At 51.1% G+C, this 23582-nt stretch overlaps 13 protein-coding genes across 13 annotated transcripts; 9 read left to right on the forward strand and 4 right to left on the reverse strand.

Annotated features, from left to right (window-relative positions):
* Positions 1-442: 442 nt before the first annotated feature.
* HETIRDRAFT_312070 (uncharacterized protein) lies at positions 443-2278 on the reverse strand (the record flags this gene model as incomplete). Its single annotated transcript, XM_009545737.1, has 6 exons — positions 443-1006; positions 1353-1423; positions 1595-1686; positions 1741-1847; positions 1916-2101; positions 2195-2278. The coding sequence occupies 6 exons, from the start codon at positions 2276-2278 to the stop codon at positions 443-445; spliced, it is 1104 nt and encodes a 367-aa protein (XP_009544032.1).
* Positions 2279-3171: 893 nt separating this feature from the next.
* HETIRDRAFT_311972 (uncharacterized protein) lies at positions 3172-6485 on the forward strand (the record flags this gene model as incomplete). The annotated part of the gene is made up of 7 exons (XM_009545738.1): positions 3172-3287; positions 3371-3481; positions 3538-4060; positions 4120-4358; positions 4417-4576; positions 4634-5684; positions 5755-6485. 7 exons carry the CDS (start codon positions 3172-3174, stop codon positions 6483-6485), a joined length of 2931 nt encoding a protein of 976 aa, XP_009544033.1.
* Positions 6486-6840: 355 nt separating this feature from the next.
* On the forward strand, positions 6841-8990 carry HETIRDRAFT_381841 (uncharacterized protein; the record flags this gene model as incomplete). Its single annotated transcript, XM_009545739.1, has 14 exons — positions 6841-6893; positions 6945-7007; positions 7056-7238; positions 7300-7387; positions 7444-7545; positions 7597-7675; positions 7738-7990; positions 8040-8059; positions 8112-8233; positions 8293-8376; positions 8414-8472; positions 8521-8649; positions 8708-8719; positions 8777-8990. Coding segments are annotated over 14 exons (1373 nt in total), but the record flags the coding sequence as incomplete, so codon positions are not given.
* Positions 8991-9157: 167 nt separating this feature from the next.
* HETIRDRAFT_102931 (uncharacterized protein) lies at positions 9158-9640 on the forward strand (the record flags this gene model as incomplete). The annotated part of the gene is made up of 1 exon (XM_009545740.1): positions 9158-9640. One exon carries the CDS (start codon positions 9158-9160, stop codon positions 9638-9640), a length of 483 nt encoding a protein of 160 aa, XP_009544035.1.
* A 737-nt stretch (positions 9641-10377) lies between these two features.
* Positions 10378-10806, reverse strand: HETIRDRAFT_416053 (uncharacterized protein; the record flags this gene model as incomplete). Its single annotated transcript, XM_009545741.1, has 3 exons — positions 10378-10497; positions 10550-10699; positions 10750-10806. The coding sequence occupies 3 exons, from the start codon at positions 10804-10806 to the stop codon at positions 10378-10380; spliced, it is 327 nt and encodes a 108-aa protein (XP_009544036.1).
* A 406-nt stretch (positions 10807-11212) lies between these two features.
* HETIRDRAFT_313698 (uncharacterized protein) lies at positions 11213-12174 on the forward strand (the record flags this gene model as incomplete). Its single annotated transcript, XM_009545742.1, has 5 exons — positions 11213-11350; positions 11402-11587; positions 11641-11853; positions 11916-12016; positions 12075-12174. The coding sequence occupies 5 exons, from the start codon at positions 11213-11215 to the stop codon at positions 12172-12174; spliced, it is 738 nt and encodes a 245-aa protein (XP_009544037.1).
* A 426-nt stretch (positions 12175-12600) lies between these two features.
* HETIRDRAFT_439136 (uncharacterized protein) lies at positions 12601-13410 on the forward strand (the record flags this gene model as incomplete). Its single annotated transcript, XM_009545743.1, has 1 exon — positions 12601-13410. A coding segment is annotated over exon 1 (792 nt), but the record flags the coding sequence as incomplete, so codon positions are not given.
* Positions 13411-13697: 287 nt separating this feature from the next.
* On the forward strand, positions 13698-16198 carry HETIRDRAFT_381847 (uncharacterized protein; the record flags this gene model as incomplete). Its single annotated transcript, XM_009545744.1, has 8 exons — positions 13698-13836; positions 13898-13991; positions 14041-15127; positions 15203-15359; positions 15411-15444; positions 15495-15605; positions 15662-15671; positions 15732-16198. The coding sequence occupies 8 exons, from the start codon at positions 13698-13700 to the stop codon at positions 15765-15767; spliced, it is 1668 nt and encodes a 555-aa protein (XP_009544039.1). The 3' UTR covers positions 15768-16198.
* Positions 16007-19250, reverse strand: HETIRDRAFT_47621 (uncharacterized protein; the record flags this gene model as incomplete). Its single annotated transcript, XM_009544921.1, has 14 exons — positions 16007-16292; positions 16345-16454; positions 16508-16614; positions 16673-16910; positions 16968-17086; positions 17142-17205; positions 17268-17514; positions 17568-18019; positions 18078-18386; positions 18438-18502; positions 18560-18643; positions 18707-18819; positions 18910-19062; positions 19120-19250. The coding sequence occupies 14 exons, from the start codon at positions 19248-19250 to the stop codon at positions 16007-16009; spliced, it is 2478 nt and encodes an 825-aa protein (XP_009543216.1).
* A 264-nt stretch (positions 19251-19514) lies between these two features.
* Positions 19515-20044, forward strand: HETIRDRAFT_311714 (uncharacterized protein; the record flags this gene model as incomplete). The annotated part of the gene is made up of 2 exons (XM_009545745.1): positions 19515-19687; positions 19750-20044. The coding sequence occupies 2 exons, from the start codon at positions 19515-19517 to the stop codon at positions 20042-20044; spliced, it is 468 nt and encodes a 155-aa protein (XP_009544040.1).
* A 50-nt stretch (positions 20045-20094) lies between these two features.
* HETIRDRAFT_314149 (uncharacterized protein) lies at positions 20095-21464 on the reverse strand (the record flags this gene model as incomplete). The annotated part of the gene is given in 5 exon segments (XM_009545746.1): positions 20095-20467; positions 20483-20588; positions 20642-20785; positions 20853-21225; positions 21282-21464. The coding sequence occupies 5 exon segments, from the start codon at positions 21462-21464 to the stop codon at positions 20095-20097; spliced, it is 1179 nt and encodes a 392-aa protein (XP_009544041.1).
* A 112-nt stretch (positions 21465-21576) lies between these two features.
* On the forward strand, positions 21577-21905 carry HETIRDRAFT_18584 (uncharacterized protein; the record flags this gene model as incomplete). Its single annotated transcript, XM_009544854.1, has 2 exons — positions 21577-21738; positions 21810-21905. Coding segments are annotated over 2 exons (258 nt in total), but the record flags the coding sequence as incomplete, so codon positions are not given.
* A 235-nt stretch (positions 21906-22140) lies between these two features.
* On the forward strand, positions 22141-23320 carry GST3 (glutathione S-transferase). Its single transcript, XM_009544875.1, has 7 exons — positions 22141-22304; positions 22362-22608; positions 22696-22726; positions 22786-22833; positions 22893-23013; positions 23072-23126; positions 23187-23320. Exons 1-7 carry the CDS (start codon positions 22201-22203, stop codon positions 23247-23249), a joined length of 669 nt encoding a protein of 222 aa, XP_009543170.1. The 5' UTR covers positions 22141-22200; the 3' UTR covers positions 23250-23320.
* The last annotated feature ends 262 nt before the right edge of the window (positions 23321-23582 follow it).

Genomic DNA, 23582 nt, shown 5'->3' on the forward strand with positions numbered 1-23582 from the left:
GATGCGTACGGGCTGCCTTCACATCACGTAGATCCTATAATGTGGCTGGGCGAGAAAGACTAGACGGTTTAAGCAGAATAACAGGTATATCGTGCCCTACAAAGTACGCTGAGAGTGTAGAGGTGACGAGAAAGCCCAGGGAATCTCCCTCGCTGCAAATGTTTGCAAGCCGACGAAAAGTCCAATTGACTTTGCGTTCTGACGTTGCCTGATCTGATGCGGGTTTGAGGACTTACACGCACGCAACCGGACGATATGCAATCACATATACAGCAGGTTGACGAGATCCATGTTTGTGTGTCGAGCATGTAGTGGAATGTGATAGAGATGTAAAAACGTCTGCTTTAGACCTGGTTTATATATCTACCGGACAACACCTAGGGAGGTCAGACAATTCACGAAAAGCACGCAAGGCAAATTGGCTACACACCACACATGAAATCTAACTGCGCGCAATACCCCCCGATATCGCTGACATCTTTTCGGGCGAGTCCCTCAAGTAGAACAGCTTCGCCTTCTTCGCCTTCTGGTCCCTCTTCGCCGCGCCGCTGCCCACCCTCTTCATCACCTGTATGCTCTTCAGATGCGGCGAGTTGACAAAGAACTGCATCTCCACGCCCGTGCGCTGCACGACGTTGCGCAGGACGAACGACGTGTCCGCGCCGCGCCGGCGCACGGAGATGAGCACGCCGGAGAACGACGTCGGTGCGTGCGCGAGTGTCACGGCGAGGACGCTGCCTGGTTGAATGCGGTCGGGGTGTCGCCGCGAGAAGAGGGTGTTCATGATTTTTTGTTTCTCGGGTGTGGGGAGCGTCTGCTGAAGGTACGCCATGAGCCCCTTGCCTTTGAGAAGAGCGGGCCTCGGTGCTTCCGCGGGAGGTGGGGGGATTATGGCGACTTTAGAGAACGGGTAGGGAGAGACCTTGGTCGACATTGAGCGCCATGAGTCTCGCAGACATCTTAGAGACATGTTGGCCGTGGAAGCAACCTTCAATTGACGATCTCGCTATTCATGGTAGCGGCAAATGCCGACTATCACGACGGCACTCTTGCAAAAGTTTACTGTAATAGTACAATGCGTCGATTCGCCCTAAGGATTCTTGAGGTCCAAACTCATTGAATAAGCACATTTATCCAATGACGTACGACACAGAGTAGAGACATAGTTTATGCAACGAACGCAAACAGAGAGAGAACAGAAGGGGAACTGTACAAGTATCAGAAAAGAGAGCTGTGACGCATAACCTCGCTTCACGTCCTCAAAAGTACACAACAGCAAGATGCTAGCGTGGTTGCTCGAAGTCCATATTTTGCAGATCAGAATCCGCGCCCTCGACCCCTAGAAGACGCACATATACGTGAGTGAGGGATACTGTGTCCACAACTAAAAAAAAAAACCCACCTCCCACGAGCACGGTAGGGGCTGTACCCAAACCCACCCCGAAACCCTCCTCTATAACCGCCTCTATAGCCTCCGCCTCCGCCTCCCCGTCCTCGTCCCCGGTTGAATCCTGGAACATTTGTTCGCTTCGCGGTGACCTGAGCAGTCGGTGCCATGAGTGCTGAGAGAATCATAGTGAAAGAGTTCAGTCACACACCTTGATCAGTCGACCACGGAACAATGAGTTGTCCATCGCCAAAGCAGCATCGATGAATTCAGACTCGGCGAATTCGACATATGCGTATCTATTCAAACAATTCAAGTCAGGAGATTCTGTTGAAAACCTTTATCAAACGCACCCTTTAGGATGGCCAGTGAACTTGTCACAAAGGATTGTTACTCGGTTGATGGTACCGCAAGCTTGGAAATGTCCCTGTATCTCTTCTGGCGTGGCGCCGTAATCCACCTAGACACACGCGGTATATGATTGGGATAAACGAAGCAGGTAAGTACAACCGGGGCAAAAGAGCTTACATTCCCAACGAATACACTCCGACCATCGGAAATCGACTTGTCGTCTTCCGCATCCATTGGCACGCCCGCCTCACTCCCATCATGCACCGACCCGCCGTTCGCGTTTTCTGCAGCCGCCTGCAGTTCACGTAGCTTCTGTGCCTCGCGTTCCATTTCTTCTACGCGCTGCTTCATCAAGAGGATCTCCTACAACGTAAAGACCAGAACCAAGGTAGCAATTAGCCTCTGCGCATCGCGCGAAGATATTTCTATGCAGAAGAGGAGCTGCGCGCAACGTACCTTCGACTCGGCCTCCTCGCTGTCATCGATTGTGGGGTCTGGAACATGGGTCTCAGATGGACTTGTTGAGGCGACGTCGGCCATTTTGTGCGGAAGGGTGTAGGTCCTTGTGTGGGCCGGCGAGTGGGTGTGATTTGGGAAAGTTTCAGTGCGTCACGGTCTCAGACACGTCAAACCACGTGCCGTCACATTCTACAAGCGCTGCTGGTGGGCGCTTGTCCCACCGCGTCTCCAGTTCGCGACTTGCAGCACTCATGCGTAGAATCAGAAAAACTGACATTCCTAGCCAAGACTGCTATTCCTATCAATTAAGACTCCGGATATACATTTGAGAGCGTAAGGCCCACTACAATGTCGCCCCCGATGATTAAACCCTCCCTTGGTACCACAGCAAGTCATATGAGATCGCACTTACTCACTAAAAATGGGGTGCGTCCCGCGTGCCGTCATCGTCGACCCGCACCGCCCGCACTAGCGCTCGAGGACGAGTCAAGATATGAGCCAAGGCGGAATGTACACATCTAAAACACAATTACCGAATAAGCTTGAAAAGACTAAGGCGCTATTATCCTGTCATTTAGGCCTCAGTAAGATCACCTGGCCATGTGCTGAACGCTGACAGCATCAGGTCATCGCTGGGGTGGGCCTCATATGGACATGGATGGCTCAAGTCGCCGGTCCGCGTCGAGCCTGACCGAGAGTTCATGTCTCCGTTGGTGGTTTCGGAATACACGCTGCAGACAACACGAAGACACTCGGGGGCAGCGCCGGCTCGCGAGCAGTGGGAAAGAGAAAAGCATGGAGGGAAGAAGTCCGACGACATATTATGTGTCAGGAACCTGCGTCACGTGTGCACACTCCAGGGGACGAGGATGGCCTGAAGCGCTGGGAGGACAAGTGACAAGTCGGCCCTCACTCCGGTTTGACGCTTTCCACCACACTCCATGGGCCACTCAGACCCTTCCAACCCTCCCGCCATGACGAATCCCGCAAAGAAGAAACGAATCGACGACCAAGCCGTTCAACCCGATCCTGTCCAACGTCCGATCCAACTCCAGAGAAGAAGAGTCTGGCGTGCCTGTGAATCTTGTCGGTACGTCCCAGGTTCATCTATGTCTGTCCGTCTTTATGAATATCCACGTTTGGTACCCCACATTCGATTTCGATCCTCCACAGTCGTAAGAAGATCAAGTGCGACGGTAACGAGCCTACCTGCTCTCAGTGTGCGACCGCTGGATTTCAATGTACCTGGCTCCAAACGAAAGACAGAGCTGCACTCAGCAGACAGTACGACCTCTTGTCCTCTAATCTCGTAAAGTCGTCTTGACCGGGGCTCCTTCTAGCTATGTGCAAGAGCTGGAGGCGCGTCTCCTTCACATGGAGTCCCTTTTCACTCAGATTGCACCCGTACTCGGACAATTGAGCCAGAACGGCGACGGCGCATCTCTACCGCATGATATATCTGATCCAAACAGTGCTCCATCAGCTGCATCTATTATCCAGTCTCTAGTTGACAAGGATAAAGCCGCACAATCGACCTCCGTTGATAACCACTCCACTCCTGACTCGAGCGTCTCCGCTAAAATCGAGGATGATGTCTCTGATTCCCTCGGTCAACTCACCCTCGACGAGCATGGACACTTACGATGGATAGGTGGCTCGTCCACCATGTCCCTCATACAGTCCTTCAGAAACGCTACATCATCCCCTCACTTCCGCGTGTCTCCCATGTCCGAGGATCCCAACGCGCCTGGTACGAGCGCCAACAGGCTCTATTTCCCTGCATCTGTCTTTTTCGGCAAGGTGCGCGCTCTCCCAGAACCTGAAGAAGTTGAATATCCAGAGCGTGACCTGGCGGACAAGCTGGTAAGTTCGAGAACGCTCGCTGGTTGTGAATTCAGGATTGAAATTTTTGTGGGCGCCAGGTTGAAGCATATTTTTCAAGATTTCATTTTCTCTTACCGGTCATAGACAAGCCTACATTCATTCGTCAATATAAGTACCTTATGGACCGCACTGATGACATGCAACTGGCGCGTAGCGAAACGGCCTTCATTGCTCTGGTCTTCGCCGTATTTGCATGTGCTGCCCAACTCGTGGATGATCCTCGCCTCAAAGGCGAGAAAGAAGACGATGGAGGGATGGGTATGGTATATTACGAAAGGTAATACACATCCTGCGTTACCTCTAGCTTCGCGATTGACCTCAACTCTGACATACAGAGCCCTCATCCTCCACTACATCAGCCATGCATCCATTCAAGTGGCACATGTTCAATGCTTCATTTTGATGTCTTCGTTCTTGTGCTCGGTTAATTGTTTGCCGCAAGCCTGGATTCTAATAGGCCAAGCTGTGCGTGCAGCTCAGGACTTGGGTCTTCACGTAAGTATGGTGTCAGATGCGATCACTTTATAAGCCTCTGATATTTTGCATATACAGCGTTCACCTCGCCGTCTTAACCTTCCGCCTATTGAAAGCGAGACCCGCCGGAAGATATGGTGGGGAGTTTACACATTGGATCGTATGCTCGCTCTCGCGCTAGGTCGTCCACTAGGTATTGAAGACGTCGATTGTGACGTCGAACTTCCTGTCGCTGTCGACGACGAGAGTCTGTGTTCGTTCTTCAACGGCGACGAAATGTCGTCTGACTCCCCTTCACTTATGTCTGGCTTTCTCGCACTCCAATCACTCTACGTTATCGCTGGACGAGTCATGCGACAAGTTTACGGCGTGGACAACTCTAAGGATTTCCTGGAGCCGGAAAGGCGCGCACAGTTGCAGCGCGATGTCGAAGAACTCGATAAGGAGCTGACGAAATGGTTGGACGACCTTCCCCCTGTTTTCAAGTCAAGTCCGGTCAACGAGAGCCAAGTTTCCATGAGCGCAGTGCTCTGTAGCCATTACTACTCTGTCTTGACCGCTTTGCATCGCAATCTCCTTCCCGTCAAGCGAGATCAACCCATCAATCCACGCTCCACCGCGAAGGCTGTATCTTCAGCTCGCGCCTGCATCCGCCTTGCTCCTTTCATTAAGAATGTTGTCCCTCCTTCACATCACCTCGCCTTTTTCATTCAGCATCTCTTCAGCTCTGCAGTCATCATTTTACTCTATGCGATGCATGTAGCCGACTGGAAGGCTGCAGGCACTGCCATGGAGGAAGCGCAGAGTTGCTTACCCGCGTTGGAATCCTGGGAAGGACTTTGGCCTGGGGCACGAAAGTGCAAGGAGCTGCTGACAGAACTTACAGAGACAGCCCGCGAAGCGATCCGATCTGCTCACAATGGTACTTACGGGCCTGTGTCAAATTCCTCGAACTCTCGAATCGCGCCAGTGCCTTCCCCTTTCGAGCGGAAGGCACGAAGGAGCTCGTTTACGAACCCCTCGAGTCGTGTCATGAAGAATCAGCAGAAGCTCAGGAGAAATCTGTCACCTGATTCTACCAACCGCCCATCGCGGCCATCTCACGCGTCTTCAGTTCTTCACTACGATTGTGAGTCATTTTGATATCTGAATCAACGCTGTTTCTGACCTTTCGCTCCTCTTCGTCTTTGTGGGCATAGCGCAGCGCGCGCGTTCAACATCACGCAAACGGGGTCACGGCGAGAGCGAAGACACTGATGTCAAGGCGGGACCATCACACCCGTATCGCCTTTCCTTCCCACCAGGGTTTGATCCGCGTTCAAATCAGAGCTCACATAGCTCGCCCACATCAGCCAAAGGCTACCCATCTCCGCCGATGCCATTAGCTGATCCCCCTATCGAAATGAGTCCGCAGATGATGCCTACGCCCTCATTCGGATCTCTCAACCCACCTGTGTCACCTCTGAACGGCGGTCCTTCAGCACCGTACGGATTTGACTTCGCTCCGCCCCAGAATCCGTTCAGCCACACAATCGGCGATCTTTGGAGTAGACCCGAACGGGAGAAGAACGACCTTGGAATGTTCGAGCCCAGTCAACTGGAAAATGCATTCAAATTTTCAACACTTGATGCTCGGCCGTCGACCGTTGACCCGTCGTTCCTAGCGTACGACAGTACGTCGCAGTTGGGCATAGGCTTCCCAGGGCTTCCTTCAATGACGCCCTCGACTACATTTCCTCCACCGGGTCTACCTTTCCGAGGTCTTGACTATATTCGAAACATAGAAGCAGAAGGGTATCACACTGGCGGTGCGGAGCAGGATCTATGGGGGCAAGGGTTCGATGCAGGCGCTTTCACGGCCGCCCCTGACATCCCCTTCAGCTTGGGAGGAGTCGACCTCTTCAACGACCAGCGTGATGGACAGCCGTGATCGCAACGAGCGTGAGGCTTTGTATGACTTAGACTTTTCGATCTCTGCGATTTGGGTTTGATTCCGGTTTTTTGGTTGCTTTTTCTCAGCACAGCCGTTTTATGTAGGAAGAAGAGTGTACGATACTACGTTATGCTAAGGACTTGTCACTTTTAGTGTACTACGTTATTTACCATGTCAATGTTATGCCCTTTACGCAATATTTGGTTAGCCACGGGGCTAAAGCAAGTCTGCTCTGGGGGTGTCTGGCTTTGTCTGGTACCCCTGTAACCGGTCGGCTTCTCGGGTATCAACCGCCCCGACCCACGATCATATAATGCGGGGTAACTTCTCGACCTTGTCATAATCCTTACCACTATGGCCAACCATCCTGTAGTTGAACTCACCTCCGAAGCATCATGGGCGATGGTGAAATACACAACTCTTTCCTGAGACTTGATATATATCTGACAATACCAGGTGGAAGACAAATTCTCGCCTTTTGCGAAGGATACCCTTGCCAAACTCATCTCCTTCATTGAGGTAGGGCCCTCGGCTCCCTGGCTCTGTCCATGCTCATCGTTCATCTAGGAGGACGTGGTCCCCGCGACAAGGGTAGCACATGCTCAATTGCCAGATGATTCTCTGCAGCGGTGGAAGACCGTCATACCTGTTATTGAGGATCTGAAGATCAAGGCACGGAAACTGGGGCTCTGGAACCTTTTCCTGAGCAAGTCGCTTTATCCTGGACTCGGTGTGCTCACTAATCTCGAGGTATGGACTACCGCGATTGTTTCAACAAAAGTCCGTGTAAGACTAACCAGCAACTTGATAGTACGCTGTCATGGCTGAAATCCTCGGTCGTGCTGGGCACATGGGCTCAGAAGCCGTGAATTGTTCAGCACCGGACACCGGCAATATGGGTGCGCCTTCATATCGAATGTTAGACCATTTAAGCGCTCTGAACTCAACACTCTAGAGGTCCTCGCTCGCTACGGTAACGAGGAGCAGAAGAAGAAATGGCTCGTACCTCTGTTGAACGGAGAGATTCGTTCCGCCTTCTCTATGACCGAACGCTTCGGTAAGTGAGCGACGCTATCAACTGGGAATTGTATGTTGATGGTGCCACCAGTCGCATCCTCCGATGCAACAAACATCCAAACATCCATCAGGCAGGAGGGCAACGACATTGTCATAAATGGCCATAAATGGTCCGTATGTCTCGAGGTATCAGCAAGCTCTGATATGTAGACTCACAATACATTGAACACAGGTATATCAGTGGCGCGGGCGACCCTAGAACTAAACTCCATCTCGTCATGGGCAAGAGCGATCCCAACAACCAAAGTAAATATAACCAACAGAGTGTCGTGATTGTTCCTGCAGACGCTCCTGGAGTCAAGGTTGTTCGTGCTATGAAGGTTTTCGGGTATGATGATGCTCCGGAAGGGCATTGCGAAGTCATTTATGACAATGTCCGCGTTCCTTTGGGCAATCTTGTACTTGGCTGGGGTAAAGGATTTGAGGTGAAGTTTTTAATCTTCTGCGGCCTACTTGCCTTCTTACACTAGATAGATCATCCAAGGAAGACTGGGGTGAGTCGCCTTAATTGACACTCGGAGGCATTGTTCGTTGACGTCGTGCAAGGCCTGGGCGGATTCATCACTGCATGCGTTCGATTGGCGCTGCTCAATATGCCTTGGATACCATGCTCAAGCGAGTAACCGACCCTTCAAGGAAGACATTTGGAAAATTCCTCTACGAGCACGGTCTGTCCAACGGTTTACGACTAGAAGACAAATTCTTACCCTTCGTGTCACCGTACCAGGAACTGTCATATCCGATCTTGCGAAGTCTCGTGCGGAGATTGAAGGTGCTCGCTTGCTTGTGTTGAGCGCAGCTTTGCAGGCGAGTACAGCGTCTGGTCGGTTCATCCTCGATTCTGACAGCCTTGCAGATCGACAAGTACAAGCCAAAGGGCGCGCTCAAGGAGATCGGTATCGCCAAGGTAAGTTGTTTGTACGCTTCTTCAACAGCTGCTGATAAGGTATTGCAGTTTGTCGTGCCGTCCATGGCACTGCAGGTCGTCGATCGCGCCATCCAATCATTTGGCGCTGAGGGTGTAAGCCAAGACACCGAGCTTGCTGCTCTCTGGGCAGGTTTGCGTACACTACGCCTTGCAGATGTAAGCTCATCACTCTTCCTTGTTATTCTTAAATTATTGACAGTAAGCATCGTCGCAGGGTCCTGATGCGGTAGGTTTATTTTTGATTGTTCTGTCAAATCCTGACTGAGACCACTCACTCTCACAGGTCCATATACAGCAAGTCGGGCAGAGGGAGTTGAAGCGGGCACCAAAATTGACCGAGAAGGCTGCTCAATACAAGAAAAAGGAGGCAGAGTTGTTTGCAAAGTATAACATCAAAGCTCGACTCTAGGGGCTTCATCGTAATCAGACAATGTACTCAGCCATCTTCTGTACTCCTCGGATATAGCCAGTCGTGCTCTCGTTGATTCTGCAGATTCAGTGATGTACGCTGTTCGTCAAACATAAGTTAGTAGTCTCATTCCAAGGCCGCTCACCTGCAAGCGTCTTGCGAAACTACCGACCTCGGGTATTCCCGACGGGATTTGACTTCTCCTTGCACGTTTGCACCGTCACACTCGCTCCCAACCTACGTTCTGAGAACAAAATGTCGAGTTCAACCGTGCGCAACATTGTCCGACGGAGCCCTCTCTTGAAACGACACGTCTCGTCAAAACCCACTCCATCACCTCCAGAATTCTCTCTTCCTCCTTCCAAACTACGAGCGCTCATATCACTCTATCACCGATCGGGACAATTCATAACTGCTGAGGGTCTGGACGATGCCATCGACAGGGCATTCACCGTGAAGGACCAAAGATATATTCACAATTCACCGTTTGGCCTTGGAGATCTGAAGTCTGAAGTTACGCGGCGACGGTCTGCTCCGAAATTTGGCAGGGTGGTAGATGCTTTCGTGTCGAAGGAAGGCATGTATGAGGAGAGAGAGAGACGGGTCGCAGCCGTATTTGAGGCGCTATATGGGACACAGGAGGGAAGGAAGCCTGGGCTGGAAATCTTGCAGGAGAGGTGGGGCCTGGTCGATCAGGCGCTTTCAGACGCAGCGTCAGAGGGAAAGAGACAATCATAGGTGCGTGTCGACGTATTCCACTAAATCATACCTTTAACGATGTTTCTTTTTGCAGGAGCCCTCGTTGTTTGATCTTACCATATCTCTTATTTTGCTGTGTTATGCAGGCTGTATCTCGGTCCATCCGCTACTGTGGACGCCTCCATATGTTCTGTCAATGTGAGTGAAGCAATTGGGCCCGTTCAGTGTAAGTTCTCTTCATCTGGTCCGTTACTGGACAACATTACAGGAGGGATTGTACGTGTACATCCCAATGCACGAGACAGTTTTACACGATAAGCCCACTGGTTGAATTATCTTAGACTGGGCTGGGTCGGTACCAGGTATGAGCAGGCTTGCACTTGAGTTTGTGACAGTTTGACCCAAACATCAACGGAGAGCTCAGCACGCACAATGTCAGCTGCATCATCAGAGCACGGTGGACGGGATTGTTCGGCATGGACCCATCTCAATTGATATATACCTACTCTTCCGATACCAGCACTTAGTGATCGCTCCAGCGCTCCAGCGTCGAGGAGCGTCTATTAAGCCGTTTCGCACCACGATCAACACTGAGATATTTCTTCTCTGTAGGTCACTGTAAGGGGTTTACTGAGTCGTGGGACCCATCGCTGGCATGTATTGACAGTCGATGAGCTCTTCGTGACACAGAGGATAGAAAAAAGATCAGGACTATGAATTCCACCGACTTCCAAGGAAACGTAGGAATCGCGAAAGGCGAAGGACGTTGGAAGAATTTATGCATCCTTGTCATTCTTTGGAGTGATAGGCATATTGAATCCAACCCGGTGCGCCGTGGCCTCTATCCGTTCTTCTGCTGTTAGGTCAAATAATGGATTGTACCGGTCCAGCAGCGTCTGTGAGTAGTGTCAGTGACTTGGCTTCTCGTGAAACTCTTCGATTGCGCACCTTGTGTATTCTCTGCGCCCGCATGAAGGTGAGCGCATTTGTGGCATCATAATGAAATGATTGAGCCTCTTCGCCACTCGGGCGCTGGTCGAACATTCGCCGGAAGTTCAAGGAAATGGTCCGATTGCGTAGGGATCGTGGCGAAATAGACTGAATGACGACATTCAATGTGTGTTCTGTGTGGAAGAAAGGCCACTCACAGCCTTGGCGACTTCCCTGAGGAGCTGTCGATAGGTTTGGATAGTCTGCTCAGCCATATGTCCGAGTCTATAACAGAGCGTGAACTTCGGTGAACTCAGTCAAGGGATCCGTGGGCACACGTGCCCTTCCGGCCGATGCCGACCGTTGTGGACAGCTATGGACGTGAATTCCGTCCCATCGATATGCGGACTCAGCGCTTTTACGCAACCCATGCGGAGTCGCTTTGATTCGTGCCAGCCACAAGCAGCCACACTGCTTCGTCCATTTCGCTTAGCCATTCTCTATCAGGCATCCTGGCAAAGGCCACCGCTATGCCACGACCGCCAAAGCGACTTCATCTGTGGCATATAAGAAACCGGGATTGCAAGAGGGCTTCCGCTCACCCCATCCTTCGACTCTCTATCTCTTTCTCCCATAACTTTCTCTCGCAATCCTGTGCGCTCTCTCATCAACAGTCACAAAATGACTCGGTTCAGGGTGCCCCAATCCTCTTCGGACGTGTTGAACGTGAACAATCCTGATGCCGGGACCAGTGCTGTTCGTTCAGAAGTGCGCAGGCCTCAGCCTCGGCGGATCAACCGGCCACGTGTTTCTCGGAAGGTGAGTCTTGCGTGGCTTTCCTATATAACGCTCTGACCTGGATTTTATCAGGCTTTCGCGAAGTTGCCAAATGCTGATCCCGTCGTCAAGACAGACGGTGGCCGCGTACGCTCCAAGTCGACCACGAAGGCTCGCAAGCGAGCTGAGGCAGCCGAGCATGCAGCGCAGAAGAAGGAGGCGGCAAGACAAGAGCAGGCCGAAAGGAGGAAAAGGTGGAAATACGTATTCGTCGGTAACGTTCGTGCTTTTGCTTTCATCGGTCAGGACCAAGGGACTGAGCGGTTTTACAGTTGAGCTCCAACATCACCGTCGCTGACCTCTCCGAGCTGTTCGCGCCCTGTGGTACCATCAAGGACATCACAATCAGATGTAGCCAGGGATCGGTTGTGAGCTCCCGCGGAGAGAAAGGTCGTTACTATGCTTCAATCATTTTCGAGAGAGCCGCATCTGCAGTAGGTGCTTTGAAGCTCGACAAACATGAGTACCGTGGCGCCACGATCACTGTGCGTGTGACACCGCCGTTTGAAGCTCCCCAATTAATAGTGATCGACTTTTGTGTTTATAGGTGTCTCCGATAGCCTTTGACCTTCCCGAGGCACAAGCGATTCAAACCGCGCAGTCTATCACAGGAAATGAGAAACCAAACATGGTCACTAGGTTGAAGAGGTAAGTTTCTTTCCCAAGCGTGGACATGAACGATGTCGCTGACGGCTCACGCTTCAAGGGCTCTGTTTCGCCAGGCGACATTGTTATCTTTAGATGATCCCGACGCGAATCCGCAGAACCACATTATGGGATTCTCATTCGCAAACACTGTGGCATGAAGTGCATGACAGAGTTTGTGGGCTTTCTGTGTAGACTACGTAAAGGATTGCTATGTTCTGTGTGTTGTGGATGCGTTGTATATGGAGATTACGCCCGTATGCTATGTCAGTGATCGGTGCGTTGGCGCCGCGGTTACATCAGGCGGGGAGATCAAAAGGCAGCCACGGCTTACGAGACGGTCCAGACGACTGACCGCAAGCCGTTTGTCTCTTGCTCGATCCCTGCACATGGGATCTGCCTAGCTCACATTCTTTTGCATCTCGAGGTCAGCCTCTTTCTCCTCTCCCAGCCTGCACAGACACGCTGTGGTCGACACACCGCTGACCCAACGCCAACTCAACGTGCCCTGCTCCAGATTAGCCACCGTTGTCATACTGCTTGCATCACATCCTCCGCATCCAAAGCTGTCATGGCCAAAAGCGCCACCCTGAATCCCGCATCCATGCCTTTCTTTCCCGGTGGACAGCGGGCCAGCGAGGACGATGGAGGTCCTGGCTCGGGATTCATGACGCACGCGGCTGCCCGAGAGCAGGATCAGTCGTCATCTCCCTTCACCTTTTCCTCGTCCCCTTCCCTCTATCGTGGCATCAGGCTGTCCCCACCTATTGCGGAGGGGCACGATGCTGCCCATGATGCTGGAGTCCGCTTCCAACAGTCACCGCCCGGCCCCGAATGGCTCCGTTCATCGCCCGCTCCCCGATCCGTTGACAGCGACAAACAGATCACAGCGTTCGAATCTCGCGCGGGCAGAGATTTGGCTAACTTCGATACTTTCGCCACCGTGGACGATCACGGCGCTTCTGGCACCACTTCGTCTGAGAACGGCGCCCTCGCCAACTCCATCCTCCATCGTCAAGGCGTAGCAACACCGTCAATCTCCTTGCACAGCAATTCACGGTCTCCTCTCGGTAACAACAACGTCGTGGTGACCTCGTCATCTCCTGTGTCTTCTTTGGATTCTGGTAGCCATTTCGCTTCTAGCATGGAACTTCGTCCTTCTAGCTTCGAGGCACAGCTGCGTGCTTCACCCATCATCAACGACATTCTGGATCGCCTCGTTCGTTGCGAATTCTCCACTCGCGAAATTCATCGCGACCTCGGTGATGTTCATCGGAAGGTTGACGTTCTACTCGAGCGTTCTTTCGGCCAGACCTCCCAGCCTGAGTTTAAGGATCCCTTTGCCCCGTCTACTCCATCTCAGGGTCTTAGCATCAGCGCCCCGCGGCCATCTGTATCAGGCCTCGCGCCAAATCAAACATCGGATGATATCACACAGATTTCTCAGCGGTTGAGCACGTTGACGACATCCGTTGGTCAGCTCCTCGCACTCCAAACCCAGCAGCATATCCAGAACACGACTCCTGGACTTGGGAACAATCTTGTTAACATCGGTACTCAGCCGATCGACATAGCACCAAATCAGTTGCTGTCTCCTCCGTTGTCAGTATCTGGAGGCATCCTGGGTCATAGTCTTCCTCATCGACCTGATCTCAGAGGGTCTTCTCGCACTCCGAATCCGCCGATGCGTACATGGTCAGCAGGAAGCCTCGACCTTCCTGTGCGGCCACCCGATGTAAGCGTCTCCCCTGTGCGTCCAGACATATTACGCGATAAACGTCGTTCGGTGTCTGGCATGATGCGTCGCGATTCGGCCAATGTGCGTCGTTTCTATTTTGAGCGATGCACCTCACCAAACTTTTGCACAGGTGGATATGCTTCAAGGGGGTCTCTCACGGGACACAGCCGGCCCGACACTTTCGAAATGGGATCAACTTCCTCTGGCACCTGAGCTCCTGCGTTCATTGAACAAGTTTGGGTGAGCGTCGGCTCTTTCTATAGCTTCCGTCGTTCTAAACCACTACCAGCGTTGGTCCTCCAAATAAGATACAGCAACGAGCTCTCCCCTTCCTACTTCGTGGATCAGATATCATTGCCCAGGCGCCTCCCACACAGGAGCGTATCGCTGCTTATGTGATTCCCGCCATCCATGTTGCCCTTGTGAACACCATCGGGCGGGCTCCGCATCGAGGGCCTCTGGTTGTAATGATATCAACGACAGTCGACCAGGCCACTCAAGCACAGCGTATGATTCGTGATTTGGGGGGACCTGTCGGTATTCGATCTGCGCTAGGAGTCGGTTCACCGAACAATGATATCAGCCAAGAACTACGCTTGCTCCAGCAAAACATGCCTCACATCATCTGTGGTACACCGCAGAAGCTGCATGCCCTTTTCACCGCACAAGGCGGACTCGTCGGATCCCAAGTCCGTTTCCTTGTACTAGATGAGGTCGACCAACTCATCGCCCGGAACCTCCATGATTTCATCTTTAATATTGTCAAATTACTTCCGTCGCCTCGTCGCCTTTCGGGCTCTGGGGGTTCGACCGGAAATCTCACGTCTCCGTCGCAGACCTCTCTATCAACTTCGCTTGACTCTAACGGTTCATCTCCCGCAGTTCGGAGACTATCCAGTATCGGTTCGCTGCCCAATATTACAGACAGCGCGAATAATCTTAATCAATCAATCGAACGCCAAACCGCACTTTTTTCGAACACCGTTCCTCAAGATGTTCTCAACTTGGCGACTGCGATCCAACTGAGGGAGCCAGTTCGTGTTCTTGTGCGTCGTGATGGCAATGTCACTCATGCCGACACGAGCCAAGGCGCTAGAGGCCTCAGGCAATTCTATCTGTATCTTGCCTTCACTGCTGGTGGCCGTTCGGAATCGATACCATCTACTTCTGGTGGCGGCCTCGGTATCATTGGCTCAGGCCGCGGGGGGGCCTCTACTGCCGAGACAGTGCAAGCGCGCGAGTGGAAACTAGACGCACTCGGCGATCTATTTGAGGACATTGATGTGCCTCAGGCTATCGTGCATGTGGGCGGCGTGGCGGCGTTAGATGCCGTCGTCTATAAGCTAGCAAGTCGGGGCCTGGACCCCGTTCCACTTGTACGTCCAGTTTCGCGTTTTGTCTTGTGTTTCAATGACTGTTCGTGGTATTGACGACTGGCTCGGCAACTATAGCATAGCGACATGAATGCTGGATCCAGGATGGCAGCTTTGAATAAATTTCGTGTCTCGCAAGGGTTTGCACGACCTCTCATGGCCAAGGTCCTTGTCGTCTACGACGTACAATTGAAGGGTCCTGAGGTTACCCATATTCCACTCGTCATCAACTACGGTGAGTAAACACTTCGATATGCTCCGTGTCTCGCTGACCAGCTTTTCAAAGATCTTCCCAAGGCTGTCGAAGAATATGCTCACCGGTACATTCACATTTCATAGTCATCATTTCCCTCATTGACCCTTCGCGCAGCGTTGCACCCGCTATCGCACCCAGCCATTCTCGTGGTGGAGTCATCGTCAACTTTGTGACAGCCACAGGCGGTGACGTTGAAATGCTACGCTCCATAGAGTGCTTTTACAAGTAAGTTTGTCCGTCCTACAGTCCGATTTTTCCCATTTACTGACTAGATCGTACAGAATCAAATGCGTATGCGCTTGTCCTATCATTCATCGAAATAGCGGCGCTGACGCATGTCTTTACCTCTAGCCTGAAGTACCGATGAGCCTCCGCGACATTGTTTAAATTGCCCTCGACGTTCTTGTATCCCTACATCTACCTCTCTTGCTTGCTTGCTATCTCGTTCCCATTTCTCCGCTTAAGCTGTTATATCAAGTCGCTATACGCGTTGTTCTATACCCCTTCCATGCACCCATACTATCCGAAAACTGTCTCCTTACCGGTCCATTGCTGCCTCTCTTTTCACACACTGTATAATCTCTGGCTCTGCTCTCTGTCTGTTGCTTTGCTACTGAATCACCACTTTAATTGATTCCGAACTGGATAGCCCATATTCTCAATGTACCATCTTCACTGCAACTCGCGAAGTGCTTTCGTTGTGTCTCCTTATTTATGCTCCAGGCCAATTGATGGATGTGGTCCGTGTGCGCTTGCCTAGGTTCGAACAATAACTTTAGTATGCTGTCAATGTTATTTGGAACAGTGGTTACATACTCCGTTTTGATGCTCAGGACATGTTTCCAGTCAGGAGGTGAGGACGATGAATATATGAGTATATCTCCTGTCTCGAGGCCAATCGCCAAAATTTGCCTGCGACGCGCAAGATGAACTGCCTATTCACAGAAAGATTGTCACGACCTACTTGTCTTGGTTTGTTGTAAATGCGACTGCCGTAGCTGCCTCTGGTAATTTCAACGTTGCAACTGCCGTCCATTGGTCTTCGCTCTGATCTTTGGGGCACCAGATCTTGACCTGTTTTCCGTTTTAAGTAGCACAAAGGGCCATCCAATGCAAAAAAAACGGACCGTCTTATCTCGCGATGCTGTAGCAAACAGGTTACCTTCAAGGGCCCAGGCACAGTCCCAGACAATCCGCAGATGTGATCTGTCCGCTGCAATGGGAATATAACCGTCTGGTACCAAGGCTTGAATACATCGCAGTCGACACGATGCCACACGGTATGAGCTCACCTCCTTCTGCTTGAAGACGGAAAAGCCGCCATGTACGGTCTCGCGAGACAGTGAGGACATGACGGTCGTCTGGACTGAAAGCAATGCGCGTGACAGTCAGACCATGGCCAGCCAGCGGTTCACCGATGGGCCGGAACTTCTCGGTATCGTAAATACGGACGACGGCGTGTTTCGGTGTTGTTGCTTTGCATGCCGTGGCAATGAGCTTGTGTGAAGACGATACACTGATAGTGACAGACTAGATGGGCGTCGGCTTTGTGTATGGTTGGTGAGGAGGACAAACTGCAGTGCACACCTCGTAACCGTGCCCGAACACTTTCTCGGTCTCAGGCCACAACGTCATGGCTGCTAACTCCCCCTCGAAGGGACGTCGAGTCACCTCCGCGCTATTTGCGGTCGGAAGCTGCGCATTAGCTAGATACAGTGTATGAAATGAAACGACAATCTAATCAATGATGTATCCACTTACCATCGGTAATGGCTTTATTTGACAACCCGAGCGGCGGTACGCTGGCGGTGACTGGTCTTCCCTCCTATTCTCGGCCAAAATTAGCGGATTCAAATCAGGAAGGAGGATGGGCTGATTTTTGTGTACCTCACTGACACCCGAATCAGCTACGCCAAGATTCTTCACGGAACGAACAAAAGTCCCTGGAGCTTCGAACACACGCGCAACCTTCTCATCTGCAACGCTCACAAAACGCATCGGATCAATAAATCCCACACCAACAAGATCATATCCGTGCACTTGTGGACGGCTGAGTTCGTGCCATGAACAAAGGTGTGTGCTATCACGACTTCCTGTTAGAAGAGCAGCATGAATCCGAGTCGTTTGATCCAGCCTACTCTGAAGAGTCAGCCTATTGTATCAGAAACCAGAAGTAAAGGGACGAACCCCACGGAGATGAGATATTCTCCTCCTGGGCTCCATGCAATTCCTCGCACAGGGCCCGCGTGTCCAGATATTGCACCAGTCTCCGTCCATGTTTCTGTGCTATCCCCATCGGAGGCCTCGCAATGCCAACGTCTCCATCCTCCTGCCCAACCCCAAGCAAGTATATCCCGTCCGCTGCATGCCCACAGGCCGCCAACGAAACCACCAAGGCGCTGTCCCCCAACATCGCCAAAGCGTTGCCGGTTGACCCAGATGGCTGACGAAGCATCTGGGTGAGCTGTGACGATTGGGGAAGGGGACCAGATTATAACGGAAGAATCCGATGAAGTGGAAAGCAACGTCAATTGTGATTCTTGTGAAGAGGGCGTCATATTTTGCAGTACCCGCCAGGTGAGAGCAGTAATGCCCGCTTCGTGGCCAACGAGTAGAGCATCGAATGTGATAGAAAATTGCTGTCGGCTATATGCAAGAGGCATAAGATACTGCTGATTCATGACCTAGAGCATCTACATACCTTCCATCGTCGCCTTTCACGGTTAGGACATGCTTCTTCAACGAAATTTGCCTGCCACCATCCCCTGCGTCTGAAAGCTCACCCAACGATGCCTCAAATGCATCGAGAAGCTCGTCGCTTAGAGCATCTGTGGCACTATCAGCGTTCGAGCTGAATTTTGTGACAGGATCGATGTTCCATAGGCGGATTGTCGCATCTTGGGAGCCTGAGGCGAGGATGAGCGGATCGGTGGTAGTGAGGGGTGATCGGAATGACAGGCTACGGATCCAGTCCTCATGCCCCGATAGCGTTGCGGAATATACGAACTGGGAAGCAATGGTGGGCATCCATCAGCACAATATGTTTGATGAACTCACCTTTTCTTCAGAGCGAAGGTATATGTATATGTTTTTGTCTGTACCTGAAATCGCAAGTACAAGAGCTATTGATTGTAGATAGTGATGAGCTATAAAAGTCTATACGACGTACATGCGCTTACCTTTGCTTTGCGGTAGATTTGCAAGCTCGAGAGACAGGGGGTAACGTCCATTCAGCGCGATGGACTCTACTTCCTGCAGTTCATCTATGATAGCAGGTCAGAAACCTGGGAATCTCCTCTCTTTCTGTGAGGCTCGGTCGGCCATACCTTTTGTGCTGAAATCCCATACCTTCACTGTTGAGTCCGATGCCCCAGTGACTAGATACCCTGCCTGGAGATTTGTGCAAAGAGCGGACACCGCCTTGAGATGAGCTTGCACACTCAAAACCGATATCCACTATATCGACACAGATCGGGGTCGGAGAGCATGAAAAAGATCATAGTATTTCAGTATGTTTGAAAGTATGTACATGAGCAGCGACCATGCCTTGCCATCACTATTCAACTTCCATATGCGCACCAAGCCCGTGTCATCTGCACTTGCGAGATGTGCGTCATCGATAAATTCCACGCAGGTGACAAGACCAGAGTGACCGACTAGCGTCTCGAGCACACCATGGTCACTTGGATCCTACAACAATATTCAACCGTGAGTGGTCCAGAATAACAAGTAGAGACACACCTCTAGATCCCAGAGTGCGACGAATTTACCAGAACCATAAGCCACGAGAGAAGATGATGAGGACGACGCGGCGTGATTAAAACGATTTATGGAGGCCGAGATATACTCGATCGAGGCATTCACGGACATTCCAGACAGATGTGATGTTACAAAGAGCTAAAAATTTGAAGAATATAGCCAGGAGGTTATCCAGTCAGATGATTTAGGGTCGTGGAAAGTTGTGTTTAGTGCTGTTCAGCGTTCAAACGTTCGCTAGCGGTAACGGCACGGCTGTTCAGAGAAAATCGGGCGCGAATGATCAAAAGTACCACGTGATGACCACTAATGGCCATGTGATCGCATCTGTTGTCGGCAAAGGTCGCGTTCTGATCTCGCTTTGACTAGGTCCGCGCCATGACTATCCTTGGAGTGGGAGTTGATGTCCTTCAGTTGTCCAGAATCACATCACTGATGAGCCGTCGGACTCCCGAACGCATGGCCCTCCGCATCCTCAATTCACACGAGCTCAGGCTTTGGAGTGCACTCCCACCTGACGGTGCACAAAGGATGCGCTATATTGCTGTCAGGTTCGAATCATGACCTAAGTTCTCCTTTGGTAGCTTCTTATGGGAACATGTGGGCGTTGCAGATGGGCAATCAAGGAGGCGGCATACAAGGCGATCTACCATGTGGTCAAGCCGACATGGAAAGAACTCTCGTATAGGACGATTGAGGGACAGGGATCCAAACCCTTTCTCATATACGAACCTTTAGATATAACAGAAGCGGTCAAGTTAGGGCAACTGCATGCGTCAGTGAGTCACGACGGGGACTATGTTTTTGCGACGGTAATTGCAGAAGCAAGGGAAGATGCACTTTCGTATGTAAGCAGATATCTCAACCTTCGACCATTGCACGAGCGTGCCAGGTTGACACTGTCTTAGTGATATCTTGTTCATTCCTAGTGATACAATGTACAAATTCCCTGCAGGACTCATGACTGGTCCTGCTTCTCGAATACCGCGGCTTCAGTTTCAGGATTCGGCCACCACGGTGTAACGTGCCAACTCTCCCCTTCACCTGCTTCTGCTGACTCTCCCTTTGTGCCAGCGACCTCAAATTTTATGTCTCCCTTCATCAACCCTTGCACATGTTCTAACCGCAGAAGTGCCAAACCAACACCTTTCGCAGTACTTAGCAATTTGCCTGACCCACGTGGTCGTACTAAACGTCCTTCGGGAGGCGGGTGTGTGAGAGATGCGCGGATGTCGACTCCAGGACTGAAATCTTGATTATTGGATGCTAGTGATGGAATTCTGTGAAGTAAAAGGTGGTGATGAGGCTGAGAGTGACAAGTATGTAGATGCCTTTCTAAAACTTACGGAGGAGGATGGATAATAACAGGAAATATGCGTTTACGAATGACGCCCGTGTGGTATGTGCGGACAGTCAACTCTTGGCCAACATAGCAGCCTTTCCGGAAGTCCACTGAGATAGCTCATTGGTCTAGTTCTTGACTGGGAATATAGATGAAGACATACATCCACTCATGATGTCTAAATTTGAGTCCATTGGAAAGGCGTGCATCGGAGGAATATCCGACGATCCTTCCGGTACACCGTGAATGATTCGATGGAAGCTGTATTCCTCAGCAGACACTTCGTCGTGTGTCCCTGCCTCCTGCGCTACTCTCATGAGCGCCCATCATTTCGAGTAGCAGATTATTCGCTGAAGACAAGACGCGGCACTCACGTCGATCATCCTTCCTCACTAACCTCCGCAAACCCATCCCAGGAGCTCTTCTATCCCTGATCAGCTCGTTTTCACTTCCCCAAGGCCAACTAGCTTGGTCCCATATTGGCTCAATCACCCCACTCCGCGCCAAATCCCACTTCAATGGCCGGTCTTGATGAGGAGTTCCTTCACCGTGCCATGCAGCCCAAATGTCATGCTCTTGTGTGACATCGCGCACGCGGACTTTCGAGCGTAAGACGTGGCGTTTGAGGTATGCAAGAAGATCCGGAGCGCCAACAGAGGCGGCGAGGGAATCGTATTCAAGTACATATGCAGATTGGTGTTTTGGGTCGTAAGTTGTGTAGACGAAGACATCATAGAGCACTCTGCCCTATGTTTATGTTATATTGTCCGATATAGCCGCAGATACATAACTCTATGTCTTACCTGGGCATGTAGAAAGGAAGAAAAAAAAGGTGCTCGAGGAGCATTGCCGACGGTAGTCGAGAGCAATCCGTTCAAGAATTCGGGTGCTTGAGCACCAGATATGGATATAAGGGACCTTTGTGGGATTCGAGCCACAGATGGCATCCTCTTGATGAGCGCCGCGACAGAAGTGGGCGTCGGCATTGTTTAAGTCGATGAGCAATGGGTAAGATTGAGCTTAGAAGGTGGTGCACATCCGCTTCCGTTGCGTAGACTCACGTGGGCGCGAACTTCAACTTACACCATGTCCAACTATTGCGACCCCCTTCTTACTGCGCTCAAAGACTGCCTCCTTCACTCTGATTGCGTCCTAAAGCAAGGATATCTTCCTTCGCAGTGCCTCAAGGAACACTTCGACGATCTTCCTGAGCAATGCAAATCACTTCGTCAAGCTACGTTTGAGTGTAAGCGTGGTATGGTGCGTCATCCTAGTGATGCCCATGGTCAAGCGGTGTGTCTGATCACTTTTGGAACGTGCTCTACCGTCAGCTGGACATGAGGAAGCGATTTAGAGGGAACAATGCAGGCGCGGTTGCGGCTAAGATTAAGGAGCAGAGTACATCGAGTGCCGATTCCGTGTCAAGCGTACCTACAACATAAGACTGCATTCTAATACACCCTCCTCGCCTCTCCTAATAACGCATCTGTTTCATCCTTCTCATCGTCGGTCTCGGGCAGTTGTTGTCAAGAAGGGAATCGTATTACGAAGCCGCTCGGCATCACGGGCCATACGGGCATCCTCGCGTCTATCTCTGTTCATCTGCTTCTTGTTCGCTATCCATTTTCTACTTAAGGGAGATTCAACAGGTTAATGTTCCGCGCTCCTTTTTCGACCTCCCGCCCTCTCACCAGATTGACTGCCCTGACCCGCACTCTATCCATGTCCTCCAACTCTCTCAAACTTTACACTGCATCAACACCCAATGGGCGTAAAGTCTCTATCTTCCTTGAAGAGTTGAAGGCTGCATACGGTATCGAATACGAGTGCGCTCAGTTTTCGACTTTTTCTTCATACACCTCTAAGCTATCCCTATGTTGCAGTGTCCAGAGAATCGATATGAGCAAGGTTGAGCAAAAAGAACCCTGGTTCATCAAGATCAACCCGAACGGCCGAATCCCTGCGATCGTGGACCGCACACGGGGGGGACCTGATGGCTTTCCTGTGTTTGAAAGTGCCGCTATCCTGCTATACCTTGCGCAACACAAGGACACGGAACACCGTTTCTGGTTTAAGCCGGACGAACAACCTGAAGATTACAGTGAAATGTTGCAGTGGATTTTCTTCGCTGTGAGTGGTTTTCTTCCTAGGCATATATGGGTTCGTTTGTGTGCAGGTGAATGTGGTGATACTAACGTTGGCTTCATGTATGATCAGCATGGAGGGATTGGGCCAATGCAGGGCCAAGGTAGGCAGCGTGCTCTGACTAACTTTTCAAATATAGTGTACTGACACGTGGGGGTCTAGCCGGTCATTTCATACGCCTGTCTGAAGACATACCGTACGGTAAAAAACGTGAGGCTCCTTCCTTTTTTCATCTTCATGCCTTCAGTCATCGCTTATCCACGGAACAGGATACACGGACGAGACGAAACGTCTGTATGGTGTCCTTGAGATTCGTCTGAAGGATCGCGATTACCTTGCCGGGCCTGGACGCGGTGTCTACAGCCTCGCTGACATAAATTCGTATCCGTGGTTTGTTCTCAGCTTCTAGTTCCTCATCCTTAATTAGTAATGGTTGTCTTTACCATAGGGTTGCGATGCACAATTATGTCAATATCTCCTTAGACGAGTGGCCAGCGGTAAAAGTGAGTGCCATTATGTTTTTTCTTGAGGAAAATTCACTGATATGCCGGGGCTTCGTAAAGGCATGGGTCGAGCGGATGGCTGAAAAACCTGCTGTGAAGTCTGGGTGGCAGATTCCTGCGTGAGATCGTCCGACGACCTTCTGTGAATCAAATACCACTATGAGTGTTATAATTCAATGACATGTTCCCTGGATGCTTTCTATGCTCACACGATCTAAGCACTGCTTATAGTCGCGAGAATTTTAATGAGTCGCTTGCATTATGACTGTCAGCATGGAGTATTCGACGGTATTCGGCTGCTTTCTGATTTCTCACCCATGTCCTCGCTCGGATGACTGAAAACGCGATTAGCAATTACTTGGGAGATGATCGATGATTGGTAAGGCACGTTGAATGCTGACGCCATCCATGTCATGGATTTGGATCGTCGTTAAATATGGCTCTGTCTGTTGCAGT

Source organism: Heterobasidion irregulare (genome assembly GCF_000320585.1).
Source record: "Heterobasidion irregulare TC 32-1 unplaced genomic scaffold scaffold_03, whole genome shotgun sequence".
Lineage (NCBI taxonomy): Eukaryota > Fungi > Basidiomycota > Agaricomycetes > Russulales > Bondarzewiaceae > Heterobasidion > Heterobasidion irregulare.